The following is a 24,445-nucleotide window of genomic DNA, read 5'->3' as shown; positions in this document are numbered from 1 at the left end:
TTTATTTTTCTGTAATTTAATATCAATTACAATAAACATTAAATTAACGTGTGTATATAAATATTTCAACAAATTTGTTTTCAAATCTCACGTTTTACCACAGTAAAGGACATGTCGCAGTCACCTAAACAACTAATTTATTACAAACATATTTCCGATTCCCCAATATCAATTTCCCGTCCTGCCTGAATTAACAATTTTTTTCTGAGAATGGGACAGCAGAAGATAGAAAGAAAATTGTGAAAATAATCATTAAATGTCAAACCTTATTCTACAAGACAGGGTCTAAGAGAGGTCCCCAATAACATAACCACAAAAAAACGCACCTTTCAATTTCTTTAAACTGTTAACGCCCAATGTAATAATCAGTTTCTTTCATATTATTGCATAAGCGCGGTGTAACGAGCGCAATAATAGCTCAGGCCGAAAAACAAAACATTATGGCGACCGTAATATTGTTATATTGGCGAAAGTAATATTGTTTCTATCGATATTTTACAGAAAAACCGATTAATTTTTACCGATCCGACATTGAAAGTTTATGTACATAATGGCAAAAGGTTGTTGATAACGAAGGAAAATATATAGCAAATTAGAAATAAATACTTATTAAAAATGTGGTCGTGTGAATTTAACTTAAGAAAGCGACATTACTTTCCGGTCCCCCAAATACAATGTTTTATCATTTGATTCAAAAGTACGTTATTCAATTGTACTAGGAACACATAAGGTTGATTAAAAACAACATTCGAGAATAAAACAATACCCAAAGTAAAAATAAAAACAAAATTATTACGATAATCTTTAATCATAATATTTAGAAGTGCTTAGAGATACATTCATTCCATTATTAAATCAACATTAAAATTTGCATCCAATAGCGTAACCGATGCGGCGGCAGATACCATGAAACAGGAAATAAATTAAAATGGAATTGGCCTGTGTCCGAAGTTCTTACGCACATTGAAAAAAAGTTTATTTAATTATATTTATAAAAAACGTTTTTAGAATACACTTCGAGATTTCGGTACGTACCAACCACACCTCGGCTGTCTAAATCGTCCATCGATACATATTCCTAAATAATATTCTTATATGAAAATGCATTCATTCTGTTCACGACATAATAAAAGTAAGATTTTAACACGTTGTATATTTTACAAACCATTGGTGAGCAAATTCCATAAATGCCAAGACGGAAAATCAGGAAATCAATTATTTTAATTGAGATTTTCATTCTAAAGTATATAAAATGTTATTTATACATATAACAAACTATATATAATTAAATATTTTGATCATACCTAAAAAAATTTTAATTTGAAAACCACCAATCAGTTGGGCGACGCGATGTCTATGTGCGTTTTGTTTATTGCAACATGTCTTGTGCGCCATACCCAGAGCAGTGTGGCCAGTATGGGAATGCTCAATGTTTTACATAGTATTCAACATGTTAAGAATGTCTATTGCAACAACTTATTATATATTCTCCATTCGTTACTGTGCTTTGTTAGTATTTGGTTGTGACCTACATTGACATACAAGTAAATACAATTGCTCTTAACCGAGCCTGCCTCTTTAAATGTTATATGTGGCAAATTACAACAATAACTTAAATTAATTTTTACACAAGTATTTTCAAATTTAGGCTGTTCAATTTATTTACTTAAATAATAACTTGTCAATTCATAATTTAGAATGTCACCACAGCTAATGTATTAAAGAAGAATTATAAACGACGTGAAATATTTATCTACTGTATATATAAATGAATTGTTTGATCTTAGCAATGACATAGTCAATCTTAATAACCTATTAATTAAAGTTGACAAAATATATCCACTTATAAGAACCAACTGTAAAATCATTTTTACGATTAAAAATGATTTTGTTATTCAATAAAAGTACATTTTAATACCCATTACACATTTTAAAAAATATTTTCCGATTCAGCTAAATGTCAACATCAGTATAGGTACAATAACTCATCTTTGCGTGCGGCTGCATGTGTGCGTGTGCAGATGTAAATACGTTTCCATTGTGTGCCAGACGAGGCAGTTCCAACGTCCAAGCAACACATTTTCAAAGAAAGCAAATCCCTGATTTAGGCTTACTTTAGAACCTTTACAGCTAATGTCCTAAATTTTGTCCAAATCCTTTAGACTATTTTTGACTTCACATCTGACAAACTTACAATTATCCAAACAAATACACAACCTTCTGTATTCATGATTTTAGTATTTAGTACTATTAGATAATGATGTGGAATAAATCAACACATTTACTTACTATTATTTATTTACCATATAAGCCATATCATATTATAACATTAGAAGTTGGACTGTAGTTTCAGACTCACACACACAGTTATGGATATCTGTACAAGCTTAACGCACACACAGCGTCGCGCGCCAAGAATAGTTAAATTAGCTGTAACAGTAATTCCTATTCCGCTATAACTCTTAAATTTTAAGTAGTGTTTCAATGGGATGACCGCGGTTGAACGTAAGTTCTGCTTGCGCTCAGCCGTGGTTTACATTCACCCCAGACTCCAGTTCTGAGGCGGGCGTCTCCGGTTCCTCGTCGTTATAAATATTCTCCGCCATCTGCCACACCTAAATCAAACATTTAAAATACAAAATATCTTTATTTGAGTTGGGAATTTACATGGACTTTTGAATCATCCATTATTTTAACATGAGAAATCTACCACTGGCTCGAAAAGCTGATCTGATCAGAAGAATGAGTCGGAAACTCAACAGTAGCTCTTTTAAAATAAAAATTATCAATGTGTACAATATATTATCAACTATGTCAATGAGTCAACAAATCAAATTACACACACTTCAATTAATTAAAAATTATTGAATGCTATAATAATATTAATTTAATATTATTTATATATTTAAAACCAAGAAAAGGAAGGTATGCTAAGATAAGGTATGCTAAGATATCCTGATACCTTAAGCATTTGTTAAGTTAACAACATCTCTTTACATTTAGTTAAAAACTTATATAAGACTTTTTATTCAGAATAATTGGGTTAAATGTTTAAATCATAGTATTTTCAGTATTTTAATGCCGCTTGTCATAAGCCTTCTCTGACAATTTTCTGTATATTCTCAAAGATGCAATGAATTATTTAACATTTATCTCACCTGCATTATATTATCTTCAGAAACAGAGCAGATGACCCAAGGCTCATTAGGGTTCCATGAAAAGTCTGATATCTTGGCAGTGTGACCGCCGTGAATAAACAACAGCTCCGGAGGCCCATCCTCAGCATCTTCAGCAGTCTGTTCCTCTCCGATCTTAGAAAGATCCCAAACATGCAGTCTGAAACAAAATAAATGTTATTTCTTCATGCATTGCTAAGAATACCTTAATATATTTTAAATTTATATTTAAATAATTTATACACTCGTATATCTTAATATATTATATTCCCTTGTTTATATCCAATTATTCCTTTAATAATATCTTTGCAAGTGCAAAATAATTATTAATAAATGGCCCTTGCATCAATTTCTATCTTGCATTTCATTCATTGGGCAAATTATATTTGTATAACAAATTATACTATTCCTTAGCTTAGTATTGTGGTGATCTGACTGGAACATATACAATGCATAAATATCAATTCTTTATCAAGTAATATTACATGATGCAAAATTGAATAGCTGGCACATCAGACCAGTTTCATTGGGTCTTGCAACACACAAGCCTCCTCTGACCATTTTGTTTTATCCTGGCCCTCGCCATCCTAAGCCAGATGGTACATGATACATTTTCAAGCCAATAGCCACCTTTTGAGATGTCTTCCTCGCTTTTGTTTGGTACTGTACTGCAGTGTCCATTCCATAATAACAAAAATCAGGTGACAGAAGGATGGTTTTAACATGTAATGAGACTTCCGCCATTTTAGTTACTTGCATGGTAACATACTAGACTTTAGTGAACTTGCGCAGATTAGATGCATGCCTTTTAACCATCCTTTTACATCCTAGTATGCTTTTGCCATGTTTTCATGCATTAATACCTTATTCTGGAGTTATTGAATCATAGCTCAAGAACAACAGATAAATGTATGTAACACAAGCAGGTGTTAAAAAGTTTTTTTTCTCAATACTCATTCAATGTTTGTTCTTCATAATGTCTTTGAGAGAAATTGTTACTCCCGTATCAATTTCTTGTAGCACTTGGATTTGGAATGACATCTCTACATATTTACATACAATTTTGTTTGTCATTCATTCATTATTCCTTACCATTCATTATTTCAGCCAAAGGTTGTCTACTGCTGAATACATGCCCCTTGGAAGTGGGCTAGATTTATTATTATATTTATGAGATCTAAGTGGTACTTTACCTGTTGTGTGGAGTTCTTTTGTGAATTCATGTTACTACAAGCCATCTATCAAAATAATAAGTGTAGAAAACCTCACAGTTATAGAACGCATACCTTCTATCAGTGCCACTACTAGCGAGAATGGTCTCGTTATGCGGCGACCACTGCACTTGGAAGATTTCATCCTTGTGTGACTCAAACGAGTGCAATTTTAGCTTGAGATTACGCAGATCCCAAAGCGCAACCTGGAAATTTAATCAAATTCTCATCAAATTTTATGACGACACAATTAAAAAATGTGTACAGTACAGAAATGCTTCTCATGAAATACCCTGATCACATAGATAGTATTTTACGAGATAAAAATGAGATACTAGAATATTGTGGATTAATATTGCGTTATAGGAAATTGCTGCAGTAATCATTTTATTAATACTATAGCAACAGTCTCTCTAGTAAAGCTAATTGCATTAATTAATACATGTCAATTCTAGATATTAATGAAAATAATTCTCGTTTATTAAGGTTCCGTAACAATACAGTCTTCTTTCTATAGTCGCCGTCAAACTTCATCACCTTTTTTATCTCATCGAGAACAGTTTCATAAATGTAATATATTAATTTTGTAAGTATGGTCATACAAACAGAGACTAGCTAAACCCAGAATACCGCCAATGAGCGCATAGACGCCTAAAGGCCTCCTTCGATAATGTCTACGGGAAGATATACCATAATCGCCACGCTTGACAGGTGGGTTGGCTATCGCATTTTTGTATTATGTTACACAGAGGATGTTGCTGGCCAACCTTTGTAAACTTGTTTGTGAGCAGTAGCAATGTTATGTAATTATAATATAAAGTATGAATTATACAAGATTGTATCCTAGGAATCGAACCCACGACCTTCAAGCACGAGTCTTAGTCCTTTACCGCTTTACTTGTTAACACTACTCACTAAGCCAATGAACTGCATAACATCAATTTGATGTTGTAAGATAAATGATCTTTAAAAATTAGATTTGCATCAATTATTTGTTATATAAGACTTACAGTTTTATCAGCGCTGCCAGTGGCAAGGATAAACTCCGAGTAGGGGTTGAAGCTTAGGCAGTTGACTTCTGCTGTGTGGGCATCAACTGTGTGGGACGGCTTTGATGTATTGTTACACCTGTTGAATGAACATGGACTTTCTGATATCGTACAAACAGCCTGGAGCCATCTATTGTCTAAGAAGTTAATGCTGTTAGCCCTGGAGGTTTTACTGCTTCATCAGAACCAAGTTCAGGTACGGAATTAATACTAGCATTTATCTCAAAGTTATTGCTAACAAGTAATCATTTACATATATATCTATTTTAAATGTATCATCATTTATGTAGGGAGAAAATCAGTCAAAATCTATCATTTGCATGATGCTGGTATCAATCTTTTATTCCTATGTTCTTTCTAGTTCTTTACCCCATGTTTTGGCGCATTTCAATTTTATTTAGCCTGTGATTCTTATCGTATATTCTTGCATTGCTTTAAGGCAGTAACAAAAATATAATTATTAACAAATAAGTATAAGGGAGATCAGAAAATAATGTTGTTTCTGTAGACATATTCTACAGAAAAACAGTTTTATTTTTACCGCTCAGACATTGAAAATTTGTATACTAGATGGCAAAAGGTAATAACAAAGATGAATGTATTGTTGATTAAAAATGAAAACTTGTAAAAAATGTAGTTGTGTGAATTTAAATTAAGAAAGCGACATAACTTTTCTGTCCCCCTAATACATGAATTATTAGCACAGCTATTAAAAGTGAGTCATATGTAAATGCATCTTTAAATTTCATTAGAAATGTATCTGTATCACCTATGTACAAAATTGTAGTAGAAAGAGCCCTATATTAATAAATCTGGAAAATAAAATGTACGGACTTGACAGAGGGTTTTGGCTATAATTTATATAGTTCAGAGCAATTCAGTTTTGGTGCTGCATATGACAAAGCTGGAATATAAATATTATATACCATAAGCATATATACCAAAGAGAAGTTTTTTTACCTGGTGTCCCAGATCATAAGTTTTTGGTCATCGGCGACAGAGCCGAAGAGCGATTCGTGTAGCAAGTGCCAAGCAACATCCTCTACAACGGCCGTATGTCCCGTGAACACAGACTTCGCTTCAATCACTCTTCCCTCTTTAGGGGTCGCGTTGATGTCCCACAAGCAAATTGTGTGATCGTCGCTGAAAAGACAATTACTTTGACTTAACTAATTGAGATTTTTTTTGTCTAAATGTACAATATGATAAAAAAAAATTGGGACGAGAGCTGTAAACATTAACTATTTTTTGAAGATTACCTGGCTGATAGAAGATAGCCATTTAGGTTAGGGTTCCATGATAAACCATAGCCTTCTTTTTGATGTCCTCGTAATCTGCAAAAAAAAATTATAAAGAATATTGCAATTATATTACACTTGGCAAAAATAAGTTATAAATTTATAAAACATACCTTAGATCAGGATGACACTCGCCGGAAGGCTCTGGTTTTGATGGATGCTTAGTATAATCAAAGACAAGAACGTCAGAGGAAGGAGTCTTAGTAGCTATAACACAAGGATTCTGCGGCATATAGCGAGCCCTGTTAACTTCTCCTTCATGGTTGATTTTGATTTCTATATCAATTTTTCCAGATACCGAACCAAAGCCACCAAATTCTAGTAAACAGTAAATTTTAGGTTATATATTAGGCCATGTTTTAATAAATATTTATGACAATATATAAATCAGAACATATTTTGTATCCATATTTTACTGCCTAAAAATTAATAATTAATTAAGAATAATTTGAAACTGTATACTTGTAACAAATAAAATTTTGGAAAATAAGTCTCCCAGTTTTACAAAGGTCAAATGTGTAAATTTTTGTTTATTTATTTTAAAGTACAAAGGACTTGTAGGTTCAAGGTAGTTAAAATAGAAATCTATGGAGGTACATTATACAAAAAAAATATAAGGCAATAATAGTTAGTAAAAAGGTATGCACATGTTTACCTCCTTTATCATTATCATAGTGACTGGCATCAAACTGAGCATCTTCATTTGGAAGTTGCACACTAGCGATTAACAAATGATTCTGTTCATCAGAGGTATGTGTGCCCAAAATCAATCTGTAATTTCACATCTTGTACATAAACCAGACAATTTTTGATTATATACATATAGTAAACTTACAATAAAAATATGTAAGCAATAAGTTAAAATACTTAGATTATATTATATTGCATATAAAGTACAGTGGATGCAATATGTAAAAGTTATTGATGATTGACATAATTTTTTTAATTACAGTATAATAATACCAAAGTTACCAATCAAATTATTAAAAATGTATAATAAACAAGTCAATGGCTTTTTTATACCTTTGAAATTAAATTTTTATGGAAGCATTTTATAGAATTTCTACATTTGGTACTATACTGATGAAATATGTCTCTGCTATAATTTAACTTAAATGCAGGTATACAAAATAACATTGGTTTGTATAAATCTTACAAAGTTGTTTTGCTTTGTAAGTTTTTATTTTAAAAATGTAGTGAATCAGTCATTAGGGGAGTTATGACTAACAGAGGTCAACCTTTTTCTCAACAAGTTACATGTTTCTCTTTTAAGGTGGGTAGGAGTGACATTTTTAATTATATAAAAAAATATTATAGTTAATTACATGGAAATATGAATAATGTGTTGGTTTGCATTAACTATTTTTTCTGAGATTTGTAATAGTTAAACAAAGAAAATAATTAATTTTTCAAATATTGATATTATTGGTTTTTATTTTAATTACCACAGGCTGTCAACTATTTTTTTCTACTTCGACTATGAAGGATAGCCGGCCATCAATGGTGTTGTGAAAAGTAGACAGGAGAGTACAGTGTACTTAGTCATTTGAATCAGAGGTTCACTGGTTTCATAGACTCCTTGCACCTATATTTCTACCGTATTCCAAAATTTTGCAAAAAGTTTGGAAATTATATCAAACTTTGAAATTTTTACATAAGTTGCTTAGTTTCTTAAAATATCTGCATACATTTTAGTTCTCCGCTATCATAACTTGAAAAATTTTCTTTACCTATTTTTGTTACACCAACATAAATACTTGTTAAGACCCCCAATGGTACAAACTGGACTACTACTTTGGGTCATGGCTCATTAACTAGATCAGTGCAGACAGCTATTAGAGTAATATCAAAGTCAGTGCTCTCGGATTCAGTATATGCAAGCTATGATGATCAGGATAAAGGTTACAAAGGATCATTGAAAAATATGTTTGTGGAACTTCTAGTGAAATAATAATGTATAAAATTGAGTTTCAAAAAATTCATCTCTACTCTATCTAATGTATTATAACTTTTACATGTAACATGTTCAGAGAAGGTAAATTATATTGAAATGCTATTCTTTACAAATACTTAAATTGATATTGATAGTAATATTTGCTAGTGTATAGTAAATAATTTGTTACACATCAGATATTTAGAACTTGGATCAAATAATTACTAGCGTTTTATACCCAAAAATACCAAAGCATGTAAGAATTTAATAAAGTGGCATACAATCAAAAAAATAACGTTATTGATAAATATTTATAACAAATAAAAAACAGGGGCATATTTTTAACTACAAAAATTAAATATGATTGGAGTTTATGCAAATCATACCTATGTACTGAATAATCTTTTCCTTCTGGCCTAGTTACATCTGGAAGCCATTGAGCAGTAAGTGAGGGCCACTCCAGGGCATGGGTCATCACCAGGTCGTACAAGAACGGAGTATTCTTCTTCCATATTTTATATTCTTCGTTTATTACTCTCTCCTCCACCGCATCGTCAAACGTTTCTGTAATAATAAGTAGCTATAACTAACAATAGAATGCTGTTGTTCTTTTAACCAAAAAACAAAAGACTAGGCTGTCACAGAAATTCTTTTACAGCTTCCAAATAAAGTTATAAAAAGATAACTTATTCACCTCCGTCACCTTTGTCGCCCATTTTATATTACTAGCGAACAATGGTTCGCGTTTAAATAAATGCCCACGAAAGTACAAAATACAACCGGCCCCGTAAAGGCGCCAAACAACAACCTTTTCTCGGCGTTACTGTGCAACAGACAATATAAGAACTTCCGGTTGAAAACGGATGTAATATTTTTTGCAATAATTAGCAAGTACTAAAGTTTAGAAACATTTTAATTTTATTTATAAACAAAATATGTTTGTTGTGCCTATTATTTTAAAATACTTTAATAATTGTTTAATTATAATCAAGGTTATCCGCATTTTTATTTTGTTTTGGCTCAATTTAGATTTAATTTTAAGTTTGGTACTTTAAATATACATGCGTCTTCATTTTAAATATATTATTTATATCATCAGCCGTAATTATTGTTTTTATAAACCTTTTCAATTACCACACACATCATATGGTGTTTAGGTTATTGATGCAGGCAACAATAGTCAATAATCAAATTCAAATTGGTAATATGGCTGATGCAGCGGCAGCACGTCGTGAGGCACGACGAAGAAGAATTTTAGAAAATTCTCACAATAGACTGCAGCTAATTTCGGGTAAAATTGAAGATGAGTTTATCAAAGGTATCTAATTAAAACGAATAAGTAATAAATACTTACCACGTTCAGAAATTTTAGTAATGTTTTTTTTACAGATTCTCCGAGACGAACTCCTATCCCAGATCAAATCGTGGATGTACCCCTTATAACAGAAGTCAATACAATCAATACATGTTTTCTTAATAATGGAGTTCTCAATAGTGATTTGGAAACTACAGGATACACTAGTGAAATTCAACAACAAACCAACGATAGAGAGGTAACCAATGACTTGGCAGCTTTTCTATCATCACCTGAAACCACTCCTACACAAGACCCTTCCTTAGTTGATAAAATTGTCAATTATAAATATGACATAGTTTTACTATCATTGTTAATGCAATTACTCAATGGATTATCCATTATAAATATAGAAAGCTCATATTTTTTTCTCCCTTTGTTTCTATATGTTGTCACAAAACTGATATTTTTTCCAAAACAAAATAATTCTAACATAGCTAATGCTTTTCTACTATTAAATGGTATTTCTGCAGAGAAGGTAAAAATTGTTATGTTCATTATGCAAGTAGTAATGGTAATTTCACAGGATGTGTGCATATTTTTGTTTACAACAATATGCATTCAGTCAATGAGTACAATACAAATGAAAAATTTCATCTCATAATGAGTATATTATTAAAGAAATTTACTTTGACGGGTGCAATGTACAGTTGATTTTTTTTTAAAGAGGTTATTAATATAATGTGTTACACTAATTTTGATTGCTTGTGCCTTCATAGTGAGAATTTGTGACAAGTGTGCGTTTTAGTCACATATTGCCATTTTAGTTTTAATACTTGTACATATACACTTCAAATTTTTGTTATAATGGACTTAAAGAAACTAGTTGTTAAAGAATTCCATGTATATTGTCTGCATTTTAAGTTAAAAACGTTTTACCTACTTTCCATTATTGTTAATTGGTTTTAATCAGTTTCTTTGAAATTTATTAATTTTAAAAGAGTTTTCACATTTTCTGTCATGTATCCCATTAATTTATGTATGTATTACCCATTTATTGTATTTTTTATTATTCATTTTTTAGTGTCATCGGTTACTGAAAATACTTCTATTAGTGTATTTTAATTATTAATCATAAAAACAAAATACCCAACTTTAATATTTTTCTATGTATTTTTAAAGTAATTCCGATAAAATTTAATTTAAAACTTTAGAGAAAAATTTACTAACATGTAATCATAAATGTGTGTAAAGATTGTAACATACATACAGATTTTAGCATGAATTTTTTTTATCATAACACATTTATTAATTAAGCGGTATATAGTTTTTGTTTAATGGAGCTCATTTGTTATACTTGTTTAAAGTTCTGTACTTAAGCAATAGTATGTTATAAAATCTGCCAGTCACAAATAGATGCATGCATTTACATAAAAATAAAAACCAGGTTCTTTAAGTAAATAGTTATGTACATATAAAGAGCCATTAAGTAAAATTTATAAGTGATTTTTATGAACTAATATAAGGTGTTTGTACTCAATTGGGATTCTATATATAAACAAATGATATAATCACATAGAAATCTGCTTTCATTGTATGCCGAAAACATATACATAAATTTTTTGAACTTTCATTACATTAAATACCAATAATTTCTTACCAAAGACTTATATCAGTAAGACAGTTACAATTTTTTTGTTCAAGCTTATAAACAGTTACTTGCAAATTAAAATTCAAGTTTATTTAGTAATATGTGGCTTTATTTGGCATGGTGGTAAAAATCAAATCTTTTATAAATACAGTTAGTTTTAAGTACTCTTTATTTTTCCAAATTTGTATAAAGAATAGTTATAATTGTGTTTATAAAAGATAAATTTGTTCGTGTGCCAAGTACTATAAACATTATTTTAAATATTTTTTGTTATGAGGTAGAAAACATTTTAGAACATCACAAAATAAATGAAAATGTGGAAAAGTGCAATTTAGGTCATCAAAATTACGCAAAAATTTGGTCACTGGTTTTATTCACATGATTATGTGATCTTTGAATAATGTGCCTTCATTCAGTTTACAATGTTAAGTTCATTGTACATGCTTTAAAAAATAATAAATGAAAAAAGAAATAAATATAATTTGTAAAAAATATGGGATTTATAATGGTGAAATATTCGAAATCCATTACATATAAATTGACAGTGTTTTTTTTTAATATTTGAAGCAAAGATTTAAATTTTGTAACGATTTACAACCTGTTGTTTAGTCTTCACAAATTGTACACATCACAACATAACTAGATGACAATACAAGCCGTGGCTACTTTTGTCGCTGTCTTAAGAAAATAGCAAGTAATAAAACAAAACAGATTTTATTTTAAAATTATATTTTGTAAATTTTTGGAATAAAAATGTGTTACAAAAGATTTTCTTGTTTTTATTGCATCTTTATGTTGTTTCTGAAATACAAAGATTTAGATTATTTACTTTAAAACTTAACTTAGGTTGAAATTCAAAATATCTTTAAATTGATATTTATATGAACTTTTGTATCGAAAATTATTTTAAGTAATGAGCTATCTTTACTCTACTCATGTTGCTTTTTTTAAATAAACTTTAACAACATATATATCATCAATAGTACTATATAAGATTACAATTATGATCGTTGTCGAAATCTTTGCAAGCTTACCAATGTATGCAAACTGGGGTATATATATCTATACACTGGTAAGCTTTCTACTACATAAAAACTAGGTGTGTAAGCAAGCACAATTACTTCTTTTATCGATCAAATCTTGGTAATGTAACCAAATATATTATTTTCTTTAAGTTCCCAATGTTAATGAACTGTTGAATGTTTGTTTTAAAATACTTTGGTAAATATATGCATAAGATTTTTAACTTATAGACAGGTATCAGAAGCGTATTTGCCATGTTTCTTTCTGGTTAAAAAAATATTTAGTATGTTTTAATAAGCTGCTTACACATCAATACAAAGAATTATTTTCGCAGTCTTTAGCTGCACATCTCATTAACCTTGTATGATTTCTACAGCTGCACATAGACCTTCCCCAGAGATTTCCATTAGGACAAGTTGAAAGTGTCAGTCTTCTGATGACCTGTTGTATTTCTAGCTGTACATAAGCAAGCACTTCCTAGATATTAAATATGCGAATTCTAATAATATAGTTAAAATTCTGATTTATTAATACTAAACCTTAAGTTTAGTGTTCTAAATAAAGATAATTATGCAAAATTATTTTGTAGGTTTGAGTGTTTAATTTAAAATCAAAATCATTCTACATATACAAACTCAATCACTTAGGACAAAACTAAAATATAAACAATTGGGAAGAAAACGATGTAAAAAGTGAATGAAACAAAAACACTAATGCCATACTAATGTATTAATGATAATTATTAACAAGTGACTCTAGTTAATGATATAACACGAAGAAAAGAAAAATTAATTACAGAACAATAAACTAAAACTTGAAAAAATTCTTAATGGTGTCCATCATATTCTTACTTTGTTTTGATTTTGACTGAATTTGTTCAGTTTTCGTTTCACCCGTGCTCTGACGATCAATGGAGACCTTTGGCTTAACCTCTTGAATACTGTTTGAAAGGTCTATTGAAGTTGACTTTTGCAAATTATCTGGATTACTTACAGCATCACTACATGTTTGCTTATCAATACTTTGTACATCTAAAACATTTTTCTTAACATTAGATTCCATTTTCCAGTCGTCAGAGCACCCGATTTCCTATTGCTCTTTTACACCTTTTGCTTTCTTGCTTTGCCGTTTATCTTTAACGCGTACTAAATCTGTACGCCCGATTGAAATCATTTTCAATTCCCATGCTTCCATGTCTTTTCTGAAAATAATATGTAAATTGAAAATAATAAGTTCAAAACCTGTATACATATATTTATTACATTTGATCACAATAATAAACTAAACCAGCAATCAATCATAATATAAATAATGCAAAGTTATATTTAAACACTAGTAAGTAAGAGATAAATATTAAATATGTAATAAATGTGTGTATGTCAAGAGTGGCCAAGGTCCTTGCTAGACAGGATAATTTTAAAGAATTGTGTTTATTGAAAACATTAAAATGAAAGTGGTAAATATGTGTATTGAATTTATTAAAAAGTTGCACTAGTTTTTTTTTATTTTTTGACAGTAATTGAAATGACATTCGAAGTAGACATACTGAAAGATAATATTATTTAAAATATAATAAGTCAAAAATGTAATGGAAATTCAGATATGTTCAGTAAGAGCCACAAATAATTCTTGAAAGTGCTACTGGTAACCCCTTTTGAGATGTCATTATTACAGTTACAGTTTTTACTAACATTAATCTATAATATAACCTAGCGGTAAATATTTGTATGGGCATAAAATAAGATTTCAGTAAATTATATAATTGTTTAATAGTTCAGTTCACTAATAAACTCATCAAAAATACCAATATTGTTTATAATAAAACATAAGTACAAGTTATGTAAAGTCAATCAACTTGAATCAGTTTTCTGAAAATAGCTGCAATTTTTTTTTAATTTGAACAAATGCCCACTCACATTACTAACTCTGTTTTAAAGTTAAAGTATTGGTCAGATTTTTGTCTAGGGCCACGTGATAATATTTCAAAAATGGCAGGAAGGAGCATTAACACAACCTATACCAATTTAATTCATTTATTATCAGGGCAATCAATTTAATATCTGCCAGGTTTATAGGGAAATGCTACATCAAGAGGTTATTTCCAGAGAATATGCTGTTTGAAATGATGTAAGTGGCTGTTGATGACAAAAAGTTGTTTAAGTGCATCTATCTCTAGGGTGCATAAGATGGGAGAGGGTACTATATACAGCAGTCAATGTGCTGTGGTTGAAATTATGATGAGATGTCACAAGAATCACTTACTAAAAATGACTGCTTAATATACTTGATATGATATCTGCCAAACTACACTTCAATATTCCATAATACCCCTTACTAACCTGTTTTATAGCATTCAATTTCTGTATCTTTCTAAAAGAATAAAGTAAATGAGTTAAAATCCTAATCACTTACTTGTATTTCTCCATAAGTGCCTGTGCCTGCTTTTCATATTTAACCCTTTCACTTTCTGGCAACTTCAACCAAGCTGTTTTAATCCTTTCCTGGTTCTCCTTCATATTTTGATGTCCTTGGAATAATTCTTTTTTTGTTTGTGAAAACAGGAAATATGATGACATTGGTTTCTTTGGTTTTCCCATTTCTTTCAATTCCTGTAAATAATATTTATTTATTTAACACATTTGCTACATTTATTCATCAAAATCATGGATGCACAGTTCGCGGCCAGTCGTATACTGGTGGCCCGCCAACAGCAAAAATAATACTCTCAAACATTCGAAAAATATTGAATTCTAATTATTATCCATTTTTTATTGTCTTTAATTACCTATACTTCTGGCGGCCGGCCCGCCATCAGTTCATGATTTGCCCGAGTGGCCCCTAGTCTTAATAAGTCTGTGCAACCATGATCAAAATGATATTCAATATTAACATAGAATTTTTTTAAATTGATATTTATGTTAAAAAATTAGTAAAAATTCCGACATCAATAATAAAAAATAAAATACTATTTTTCCACATCACGAAAATAACAATTTTGTGAACATTTTTTTTAAATTAGCTCTATCAACTACTTAAGCTTAAAACTTATTAATAGACCATTCTATTGTCCACTTGGTAAATGAATAATCTAAGCTGTACTTGCTAGTTCATGGTTTCTAAGTTCCCAGTGGCCATTTGTTTTGCACACTAAGTACACTGCTCCCTACAACACTGTTCCCTACAACATCAACTCATTTTCACTACAACAAAGTACATTCTTGATGAAAATTTAACTGATTCCTTAAATTGTGAGCAAAGACCATGATTTCCAGTTAATGTAGTAACCATTAAAACACAAGTTCCCACTAATAACCATTAAACATATTGTGATAACTTACAGCCTTCAATTTTCTTTTTTCCTTTGCTGCAGTCATTTCTGCTTTCACTCTTTTTATGTCTTCTTTTTGTTGTTCTGTTAGTGAAGATTCATACATTGCCTTGATCTTCTTATAGTCTTCTTGATCTTTCTCAAATTCTTTAACCATTTGTGTCTTCGTCTAAAAATCATACTCTTTATTAAATAAATTGTGACACTAATCACATATTTAAACTCTGCATTTTATGATAGAAATTTATTGATGACAAATAAAATTAAATGATTTATGAAAAATACTACAAAGTTCATATATAAATACTTAACTTGTCATAGTCATAATTATTTATATCCATACCTAAGCACCGTGAACTACATATCACCATTACACTGGAAGTCAACTGATAAGTTGTATATGTAATTTGCAAAACGATGTATTATATTTATGTGAATGGTGATATGAAAAGATTGGTGTAACATTTTTAACTATTTAAAAATCAATGCATTAAAATAACCATCAGTAATTAATTTTCTAGAGTAATAAATTAATTAAAAAATGTACACCTCACTATCCAATTCCTGCCAATGTTTCGAAATCCATAATGTAGCCTCTTTTGATGAGATTCCTGGATTTTTGGCTAGCAGTGCAGGTCTCATTTGTGTCATAAATTTAAAGAAAGGGGTCAAAGGCCTTTTAGGCTTTTCTATACCTAGTCTGTCTTCAGCTGATTTTTTAGTATAACAACATATTTGAACACTGTTCGACCATTTTGTCCTGTAAATAAATTAAGGTATATATAAGAGATTTGTTACGTATTATCTTGTAACGAGGTATTTGTAACGAAAGGTAAATAACATAGAATTTGTATAAATTTTTTAGACAAGGGATAATAATTAAAAAAAAACAAACATTTCCTAACAAAAAATAATTAACAACAAACTTAGCGTCATAACCTATAACTCACCTTGTGTGTAAAACTGATTTATAGCTTCCTACTAAGTAATTACTCAGACGACTTATCTGAGTAATTGAAGACATTGTATTAAATACTGTTAATAATTTTTTTTTCTGTTTTTAATATATTCTTGAAAAATATGTTTTACTCCGTAAGATAATCTTATTGCCAATTACCATTGACAACTCTTTTGTTGCTGGTAACATTCTTTATAACATGTATATTATTAAAATTAATAATGAAAATTAGTTTTAAAAAATAAACCTTTGATTCTACTTTAAATTAGTATGAAATTTGTGGATCAGTGCATTATTTGATAAGATTTTTAACTAAATTGACTGCTTTGAGTAACTCTTTTATAATCTGTCAATAATTTGAATGTATTCAAAGGTAATATAGTTATGGATTGTACCAATTAATTTAACTATTTTTTTAAAATGCTCATAATTTAGAAAGTTGTTAATTTATTGTAAAAAATTCTCTATTAGCCGTGTTGGTATTGTCATGTAACCTAAACTTATTGCTTGAATATTTCATAAAGAAGGTAAGGATGCGTTTATATTAGTAGAAAATTTTTAATGAGCATCTTTAGCGAACTTGGTTTCTTAGTTTCATGAATTAAAAAACAAAACCCTGTGGCTGTTTGTAACTCATTGGTTATATAAAAAGTGCTTTGATGAATATTGTGCACCAATACTGTATTGTAAATAAGATTTTGACTTTGGACAAAATATTGCAATAAATAATATTTGTAATTATACATTTTAACAATTTCGTAAAAATAATGTGCGTATGTATCCCTTAAATTGCAAATATAATAAACCTTAAATTAAACAATTACTGAAACTTAAAACTTAAATTAAAACAATGTTGATAGTTTTTTGATTTACTTTTAATTTTATCATTATTATTTCAGCCACGGGATGTCCAGTACTGGAGTTAAAAATCCCCCATAGCTTTCCAACAGAAGAGGTTGGAAGCGCCCTACATCCAACGTCACCCGACGAACGACATCCTTCGCTGCGCTTGCCGGTCTTTCTTGAATCTAAAAGTCCAGCGGCCATCCATACTGCGTACTATGTGCTCTGAACACTGCCACTTCGAATTGCTAATTTGCTGAGATAGATCGGTTACTTTCAATCGTCTAGGCTCCTGCTGGAAGTGCCAAACCTCGTTGACGAGGTCCAGAGTGAGAGATCACGTACGAATAATGGCATAATCTATTACTGGTAAAAGACCTTCGTCTTAAGGTTCTGAGGGATATTGGACGAGAACATATTTCGTAGTTTTTTAATTCGACTTGAACTTTTTATCGAAGTTGGTATTACCTGCTATAGTTTGATTGTTTGACTCAAGTACAGGTACGAGTCAACAATTTCATGAGTCAATTTTTTAAAAATTAATATATGTATAGGGTGGAATCAAGTAAAACACCAAAGGCTATTTTTGACATTTTTATTCATTCCAAAATAAAACGTTATAGAGGATTAATATTGTATTACGCGTTTAAAACTTATTTACAAATTTTCCGTCTTATAATTAATATTTACAACAAATATTTACATTTTGATTTCACTATTTTGGCAAAAGGGAGGTGGGCTAACTTACGTTTAAGATTTTTTAGTAATTTATTATACTATTTTATTAATTATTTCAACTGTTGTATCGTATGTTATATTTACCAATTTTAAGAACTTAATTTACTTTCAATAAAACTAAGAATAAATTAAAAAGAATGAATTACGTTTCGAATGTAAGAAATTTATATTATTTGTATTCACGATCGAATCTGTAGTTATAAAATAATATTATAATTCTGTAGTAATTTTCGAATAACAATTAAAACATAAATTAATGGCCATTGTTACATTATTATAGGCAACGCTCGTAACTGCAGCTCGTATACTGTGATTCCTAGATAAGTCAAAGACATGGTATCGAAGTTTTTATTTTTGATTCGCCTGTGAGATTTATTATAGTGTTTTACAAGAGCACTTTATAAACGGGACAAAAGAACAAACGATTTTAAAGGGCGTCAACATATTTTGTAGATAAAAAAGATGCATTTACACGTGGTAACTTTTTAAGGTTTTTAACACTTTCATTTTTTTATTTAAGTCTTATATATCAGTGAAAATGACGTTTAATGTTTTGGTTCCTAGTTCTTAACGTTCGAACAAATTAAATAGGTATCAATCCAAGCAAACGTCGTTCACCAAGAGTTAAATAGAAATCAGTGTAAAAATATGCAGGTACAGTAAACAGCAACAATAATAAGAGAACGCGCCCGTACTATGCGAAACGACTCGTTAATACTAATGAGATTTTATGTGCAATTTCTGGTATTAACTCTGTTCGGCGAATACGGTATAGTCACCAATTCCTCCATTTTAGATCGTTGTTGCCCATAAACAAATTATTTTATTAACTATATACTAACGACATTTATGTACCATAGAAGAAATATATCCTTAGGATATAAGCCAAGTACAAAAAGTAACCAACAACTAATGTGCTAGTAACAGAAATTTAAAAATTTATTTAAACATTCATTTTTCTTAATTATTCTCACCGAGTGACTGCAAAAAAAGGGCTTATTAAATAATTTTATTCTTCACACATTTAACTGACTAATATTTACAAATTCACTTTTTGTAAAACTAACCTATAATTTAATATTTAATACAAAACATTTGCTATGTTCACATAGTTTACATGTGTGTCTATTTTTCTCATTTGTCTTTCGACATTTTATGACGCCAACTCATGTCCTGAGATTTAAAGTTACACTATAATGTCGTATTAGATAAACTACTTTTTTACGATTCTTTTGATACTGTAATAAAGATCCATGTCAGAAAAAGCTTAAAATCTATTATAAATTTATTTACAATTTTTTACGCACCATTACGAATAATCTTATCTACAATCAGATTTAAATATCAAATTTGATATTGTGCGACATAGAAATTACGTTACTATAAACAGACTTATATTCAATGGCACTTATTTATGAATACAATATTGTTATAAACAATATTATCAATTGTTGAACGAAACTGTGACGTTATTTTTGTGTGTATGTATGCTTATACGGTCATAGAATAGTTTCGCCGGCTGAATAATGGTAATGCCTTGGTTTTCTGTAGGATTGATGTTGTGGCGGCCTGTAGGTTGCGTATTTATGAGGATGACGTGGCAAGGAATGAGTGTGCGTGGCATAGCATTGCAACGTTAATGGCGTGGGAGGTGGACCCGCTGGACATTTTGCCAATGTAGGTTTTCTTGGACCTGAAATTCGTCTCCAAAGAGCTTTCAAGCGTGGTGTCGCTATCCAAACGGCAACCATAACACCCAGAATTTGTGTCGCGAATATTCGGAACAAAAATACCCAAAACGCAGGTTGAGGCTGAGTTGAAGGTTCCATTGATGGAACAGGGGCTGCCAACCAATCATCCCGCCAAGTGTACTCATATATCCAAGTCGCTAAAATACAAGTTGATGGGACAGCGTAAAGCGCTGCAAATGCACCCAATCTTAACAAGCTCTGATCCGTATGCGGTTGTGGAGGTGAATTGAGAAGAGCCGTCGGGGCGGGCACTGGAGTCGGTCGCTGCAGAACAACACGCAGACCCGACGCCAGGAACAAGCAACCGAGCAACAAGCATATAGCTTCTGGTATAATTACCAAAGCCAGTAACGATTTACTCGATTGGTTTCCCACGAAACATGTACCTGAAAACATAAAGATTTGTTTCATTTGTTTTGTTTAATTTTACATAGAGTCGCATTTTTAATCATTACATGGATTAATAATTCTTTTAGTTAAAAATACCAATGCAGCATAATCATTATAAATTCAGCCGTAGGGCATACACGGCTGGACATAGACTGGGGACGTCTTTTGATTTCCAATAAGATCTGTAAGCGGACTGCTACGCTGCGCTTACCAGTTTAAATCCACAGCCGCCACCAGTTCTACGCGCATAATGGTCTTCCACTGACACTTCAACTTGCCTATCGGCTGGGCTATGCCGAAAAATTTGTTCGCCTACGGACCTCTTCATCCTTAAATTGATCTTGTAGATAAATTCCGAGCTTATCTCTTTTTATGGCATCGCCATCAATTTTCAAGAAAATGTAAAAAGTATTTCCTTGCTGAGCGAGTTCCGCATTTCAATGAATGATATCCTAGTTTACCGTCACAGAAATGATCGCTGGTTATTGCATGGTTTTATTGTATGAGCAGTAACTATGTTCCTTTGGCAATACACCCAGCGGATACGAAGTTTTTCTCTCGAGCGCTATTTATTGAGCTGAATAACATTCCGTTTCCCTATAAAGCAGCTCTTAAAGCGAACACCTACACAAACAGCCGGCAAGAAAAAAGGCTTGCATTAATAAGGCAGCGGTTAAAAGGGCCGATTTAAAATTGAAATACGAGCGTGCGAGGTGGAAAGGTGTCGTATTTAACGGCTCGAATAATGGTCGAGCATTTCTTTTGGCCAGTATAATGGAAACGAAAACAATAAAAATAAACCTACAATAAGCTTGGCAAGATTGAAACTGCAATATGCCTGAGAAATGGGCCGTGCGATCCTTCACTCAAGTTCCCTTTGTGTGAAATAATGAAAAGTGTTTTAGAAACAGAACACATATTTTAAAACAAGGAAAAATAGGTACTTTAAATATTCGACTTAATCATCAGCTATCATACATATTAAGCAACAAAGAAACTCGATACTTTACTTCTCCCATCACTCTTGCAGCAAGAAGTATTTATTAAATCCTCAGAAATTATATAAACAGTAAACTTATGTAAGAGTCGGTTCGTCTTATCATAAACTTTCTAACAAAAACCGACCGCGTCGGTAAAATCAAATGAAGCCTAAAGTCTTAAGTTTTGAGACCACGTATCTGATAAACAAGGTGTACACGCAACTAAACAATGCAACTTCAAAGAGATGTAATAGTTTGAAACATTGCGCTGTTCCAACCGTTTTTCTGTGTATCTTTTATTATCAGTGCGGCACTATTGAAAAGTCGCTATGCTTTTATAATTAAGACCGGAATCGCCCGCAAGTTTAATTGATAAGAGATTTGTTTTGACAAATATTACAAATGTGTTTGCTTGTTTCTTAGTTTTTGTTAATTTATACAATAAGCTGTAAAATAATTTAAAAAAGATTCTTATAACTTACAATAAAATAATCAACGAGACTTCGTAAATAATGTTAACTTTAGTTAATATTTAATTGCTAATTATTAACATCCTGTTTAAAAAATCATTAAAATCATTAAAAAAATATATAGATATTTCCGTATACGAATTTGAAAAAGGAATAATTTTGTTTTTTAATCTTAAGAGTCAGCATTATTAAGAATCAGAGGTTGAATAGACCCGGTAGGTACTCGAAGACAAAACGTTCAATGCGGTTATTATATGAATGCATGCTCCCGCGCACTCGTACAAGATTTAATCGCTTTGAAAATGCCGCCGATCAAATAATCACGCAGGGAACATTAAACCAGGAATCGCCACCGCCATTGTGGCACGTCGATACGGATGTATGTTAGAAATGCTTTCAAATAATGCGAACATTCAACTGTTTTTTTTAAGCTTTTAGAGAAGTTTAGTTCAAAGAGGCGATTGCGTAATCTCTATATAAAAAAGTTTGTTACATTTAACCGTCACCATTCAGTTACGATATTTATAAATATTTCATACTTAAATCTGAACTATACAAAAATATTTTTTTGCCAAAAACTTTTGTGCATTAATAAAAATGAATAGCTACATGTACTGCTTGTGGTTAAGTTCGATATCGGCTTTTATTTAATGTTTTCGTTATAGGCACGCGGTAGGTTCTAGTGAAAAAATAACGATTACGAGGCAAATAGAAAGAACAATTAATTATAGAAACAATACAGAATATAAGGATACACATCCCTAGCTGTCAAAAGTTTGAAGTCTTAAGCATTTCAATAAAATAACCTAACATTATTAATAGTAGAAAACATATTTTTGTAAGTAATTGTCGTATTTAATAAAAATATTAAGTTAATAAATAAAATGTACATTTTAACAAATTTTATTTTACTTTTAATGTACTGAACAATAATATTTTACTGTAGAAGTCTGCCGTGCAGCTTAAAAAATATAGATAACATAGATCATGGCAGATTATAACACGTTTAATCATAGTACTTAACATTTAGATATATATTTTAAATACACTTATTCTTCCGTTTAATCGGTAGAATTTATAATATTATCTGTGCCACTTGCTTATAAAAATATTATGACATAATTTTTTATTACATTAATGGCGAATGAAAAGTTCATCATGCAGGTAAAGTTAGCGAAATGTAACGGAGAAGGTATTTCATTTCCAATGGAGGATCAAGGTCGTTTTGACAGTTATGTTATTGAATAAATAAATAAAAAAATTTGTTGGAAGAATGTCTCACCAGTCAGTTCATCTGCGTCTACATCTCTAGTCACAAGAACAGCAGCCGCCAACGCCGCAGGCACACCCCAGGCCGCAAGTTGGAGGAGTGAGGAATGACGGTCATTGCGAACCGCACCTGGTGCCGACGGTGGTCGTAACACACTGGCTCTCCAAGCACCAGCTACCACCACCCACCTGAAAATATAATACTTCAATTAAAATTCACTTTTATCTATTATTATAACAAGTAGTTGCAAATGTTGAATGCCTGGTCATAAAGCCTTACAGAGTAAATCTAAAGTAAAATCTCAGCTTGAACTGTCACTCTATATGCGCTTAACACTCTCTTTCGAGGAACAATGAATCATCAAAATCATCACTTCAGCCGTATGATGTCCACTGTTGGACATTGGTCTCCCTCATAAATTTCTAATAGGACAAATAAAAAGCGATCTGTTTCCAGCATTCTTCATTATTGTTGTAAATTTTAATGAAATATACGCAAAAACATGTCAAATTTGTCTATGAAAATGCCATAAACTAAAACAAATTTCGTATAACACGTCTTGATTTTATTAAGTTAATGATTTTTTTTTCATATGGGAAATGCTCCAAAATTTTTGTGTGCTATGGAAGTATATTGTAAACGACTTGATAAGTAGATGTAATTATATCAAGATTATTCTTCTCAGATATGAGGCATTTATTATCCGTAGATGTAGTAGATTCATCTTTACGATAATAAGCGAAAAAAAATTCAATGTATTTGAATATTGGCTGTAGAATTCTGCTTGCCATAAATTAAACCGTGTACTCGACTTTAATCACACGTGTGTATTTATTAAAAATTACGAAAAAAATTGTACTTGTTAATATCCAGGAGCTTATTAGCAGTACTTAATCAAGTTAAACCCTCTAATAATGAAGCGTAATGACGTTTAATTGAAATTTATTACTCAAATAAACGAAGCAAAAGACGTTTCTGATAAATGTATGGCAATTATAGTAATTAAACAGTCAAGAAAGAAGCTAAACTATGGTTAAAGCATCACCTGTAAAGACAGGTGGATTAGTTAATACTATTACGAT

General features: G+C 30.8%; 4 protein-coding genes across 6 annotated transcripts in view; 1 reads left to right on the top strand and 3 right to left on the bottom strand.

Annotated features, from left to right (window-relative positions):
- Nucleotides 1-789: 789 nt before the first annotated feature.
- Nucleotides 790-9,481, bottom strand: Caf1-55 (chromatin assembly factor 1 p55 subunit). The gene is made up of 10 exons (XM_068762025.1): nucleotides 9,362-9,481; nucleotides 9,054-9,231; nucleotides 7,390-7,505; nucleotides 6,848-7,052; nucleotides 6,696-6,770; nucleotides 6,397-6,579; nucleotides 5,398-5,515; nucleotides 4,463-4,593; nucleotides 3,159-3,336; nucleotides 790-2,615 (listed from the first exon to the last, which is right to left on the bottom strand). The coding sequence occupies exons 1-10, from the start codon at nucleotides 9,381-9,383 to the stop codon at nucleotides 2,523-2,525; spliced, it is 1,299 nt and encodes a 432-aa protein (XP_068618126.1). The 5' UTR covers nucleotides 9,384-9,481; the 3' UTR covers nucleotides 790-2,522.
- A 392-nt stretch (nucleotides 9,482-9,873) lies between these two features.
- Nucleotides 9,874-12,395, top strand: LOC137918803 (uncharacterized). The gene is made up of 2 exons (XM_068761713.1): nucleotides 9,874-9,985; nucleotides 10,057-12,395. The coding sequence occupies exons 1-2, from the start codon at nucleotides 9,874-9,876 to the stop codon at nucleotides 10,623-10,625; spliced, it is 681 nt and encodes a 226-aa protein (XP_068617814.1). The 3' UTR covers nucleotides 10,626-12,395.
- On the bottom strand, nucleotides 12,333-17,054 carry LOC137918802 (transcription factor A, mitochondrial-like). 3 transcript variants are annotated; one of them, XM_068761712.1, is made up of 7 exons: nucleotides 16,914-17,054; nucleotides 16,513-16,723; nucleotides 15,974-16,132; nucleotides 15,048-15,244; nucleotides 13,742-13,836; nucleotides 13,487-13,666; nucleotides 12,333-12,413 (listed from the first exon to the last, which is right to left on the bottom strand). In XM_068761712.1, the coding sequence occupies exons 1-7, from the start codon at nucleotides 16,985-16,987 to the stop codon at nucleotides 12,403-12,405; spliced, it is 927 nt and encodes a 308-aa protein (XP_068617813.1). In that variant the 5' UTR covers nucleotides 16,988-17,054; the 3' UTR covers nucleotides 12,333-12,402. The 3 variants fall into 3 exon arrangements, with proteins under 3 accessions (XP_068617813.1, XP_068617811.1, XP_068617812.1); XM_068761710.1 differs by lacking the exon at nucleotides 12,333-12,413 and adding an exon at nucleotides 12,942-13,091; XM_068761711.1 differs by lacking the exon at nucleotides 12,333-12,413 and adding an exon at nucleotides 12,942-13,076.
- A 2,363-nt stretch (nucleotides 17,055-19,417) lies between these two features.
- Nucleotides 19,418-24,445, bottom strand: part of fz4 (frizzled 4) — a 45,758-nt gene continuing 40,730 nt past the window's right edge. The window contains exons 2-3 of the mRNA XM_068761567.1: nucleotides 23,376-23,551; nucleotides 19,418-20,639 (exon numbers count right to left, since the gene is read on the bottom strand). Of these exons, the coding sequence (XP_068617668.1) occupies nucleotides 20,002-20,639; nucleotides 23,376-23,551 (814 nt within the window). The 3' untranslated portion in view covers nucleotides 19,418-20,001. The remainder of the gene's footprint in view (nucleotides 20,640-23,375; nucleotides 23,552-24,445) is intronic.

This window comes from Battus philenor, unplaced genomic scaffold (genome assembly GCF_028537555.1).
Source record: "Battus philenor isolate CCGP_79_NKW_IND1 unplaced genomic scaffold, ilBatPhil1.0.hap1 SCAF_15, whole genome shotgun sequence".
Classification (NCBI taxonomy): Eukaryota; Metazoa; Arthropoda; class Insecta; order Lepidoptera; family Papilionidae; genus Battus; species Battus philenor.
Note: the sequence above shows the minus strand (reverse complement) of the source record. Positions and strands in the feature narration are given on the sequence as shown.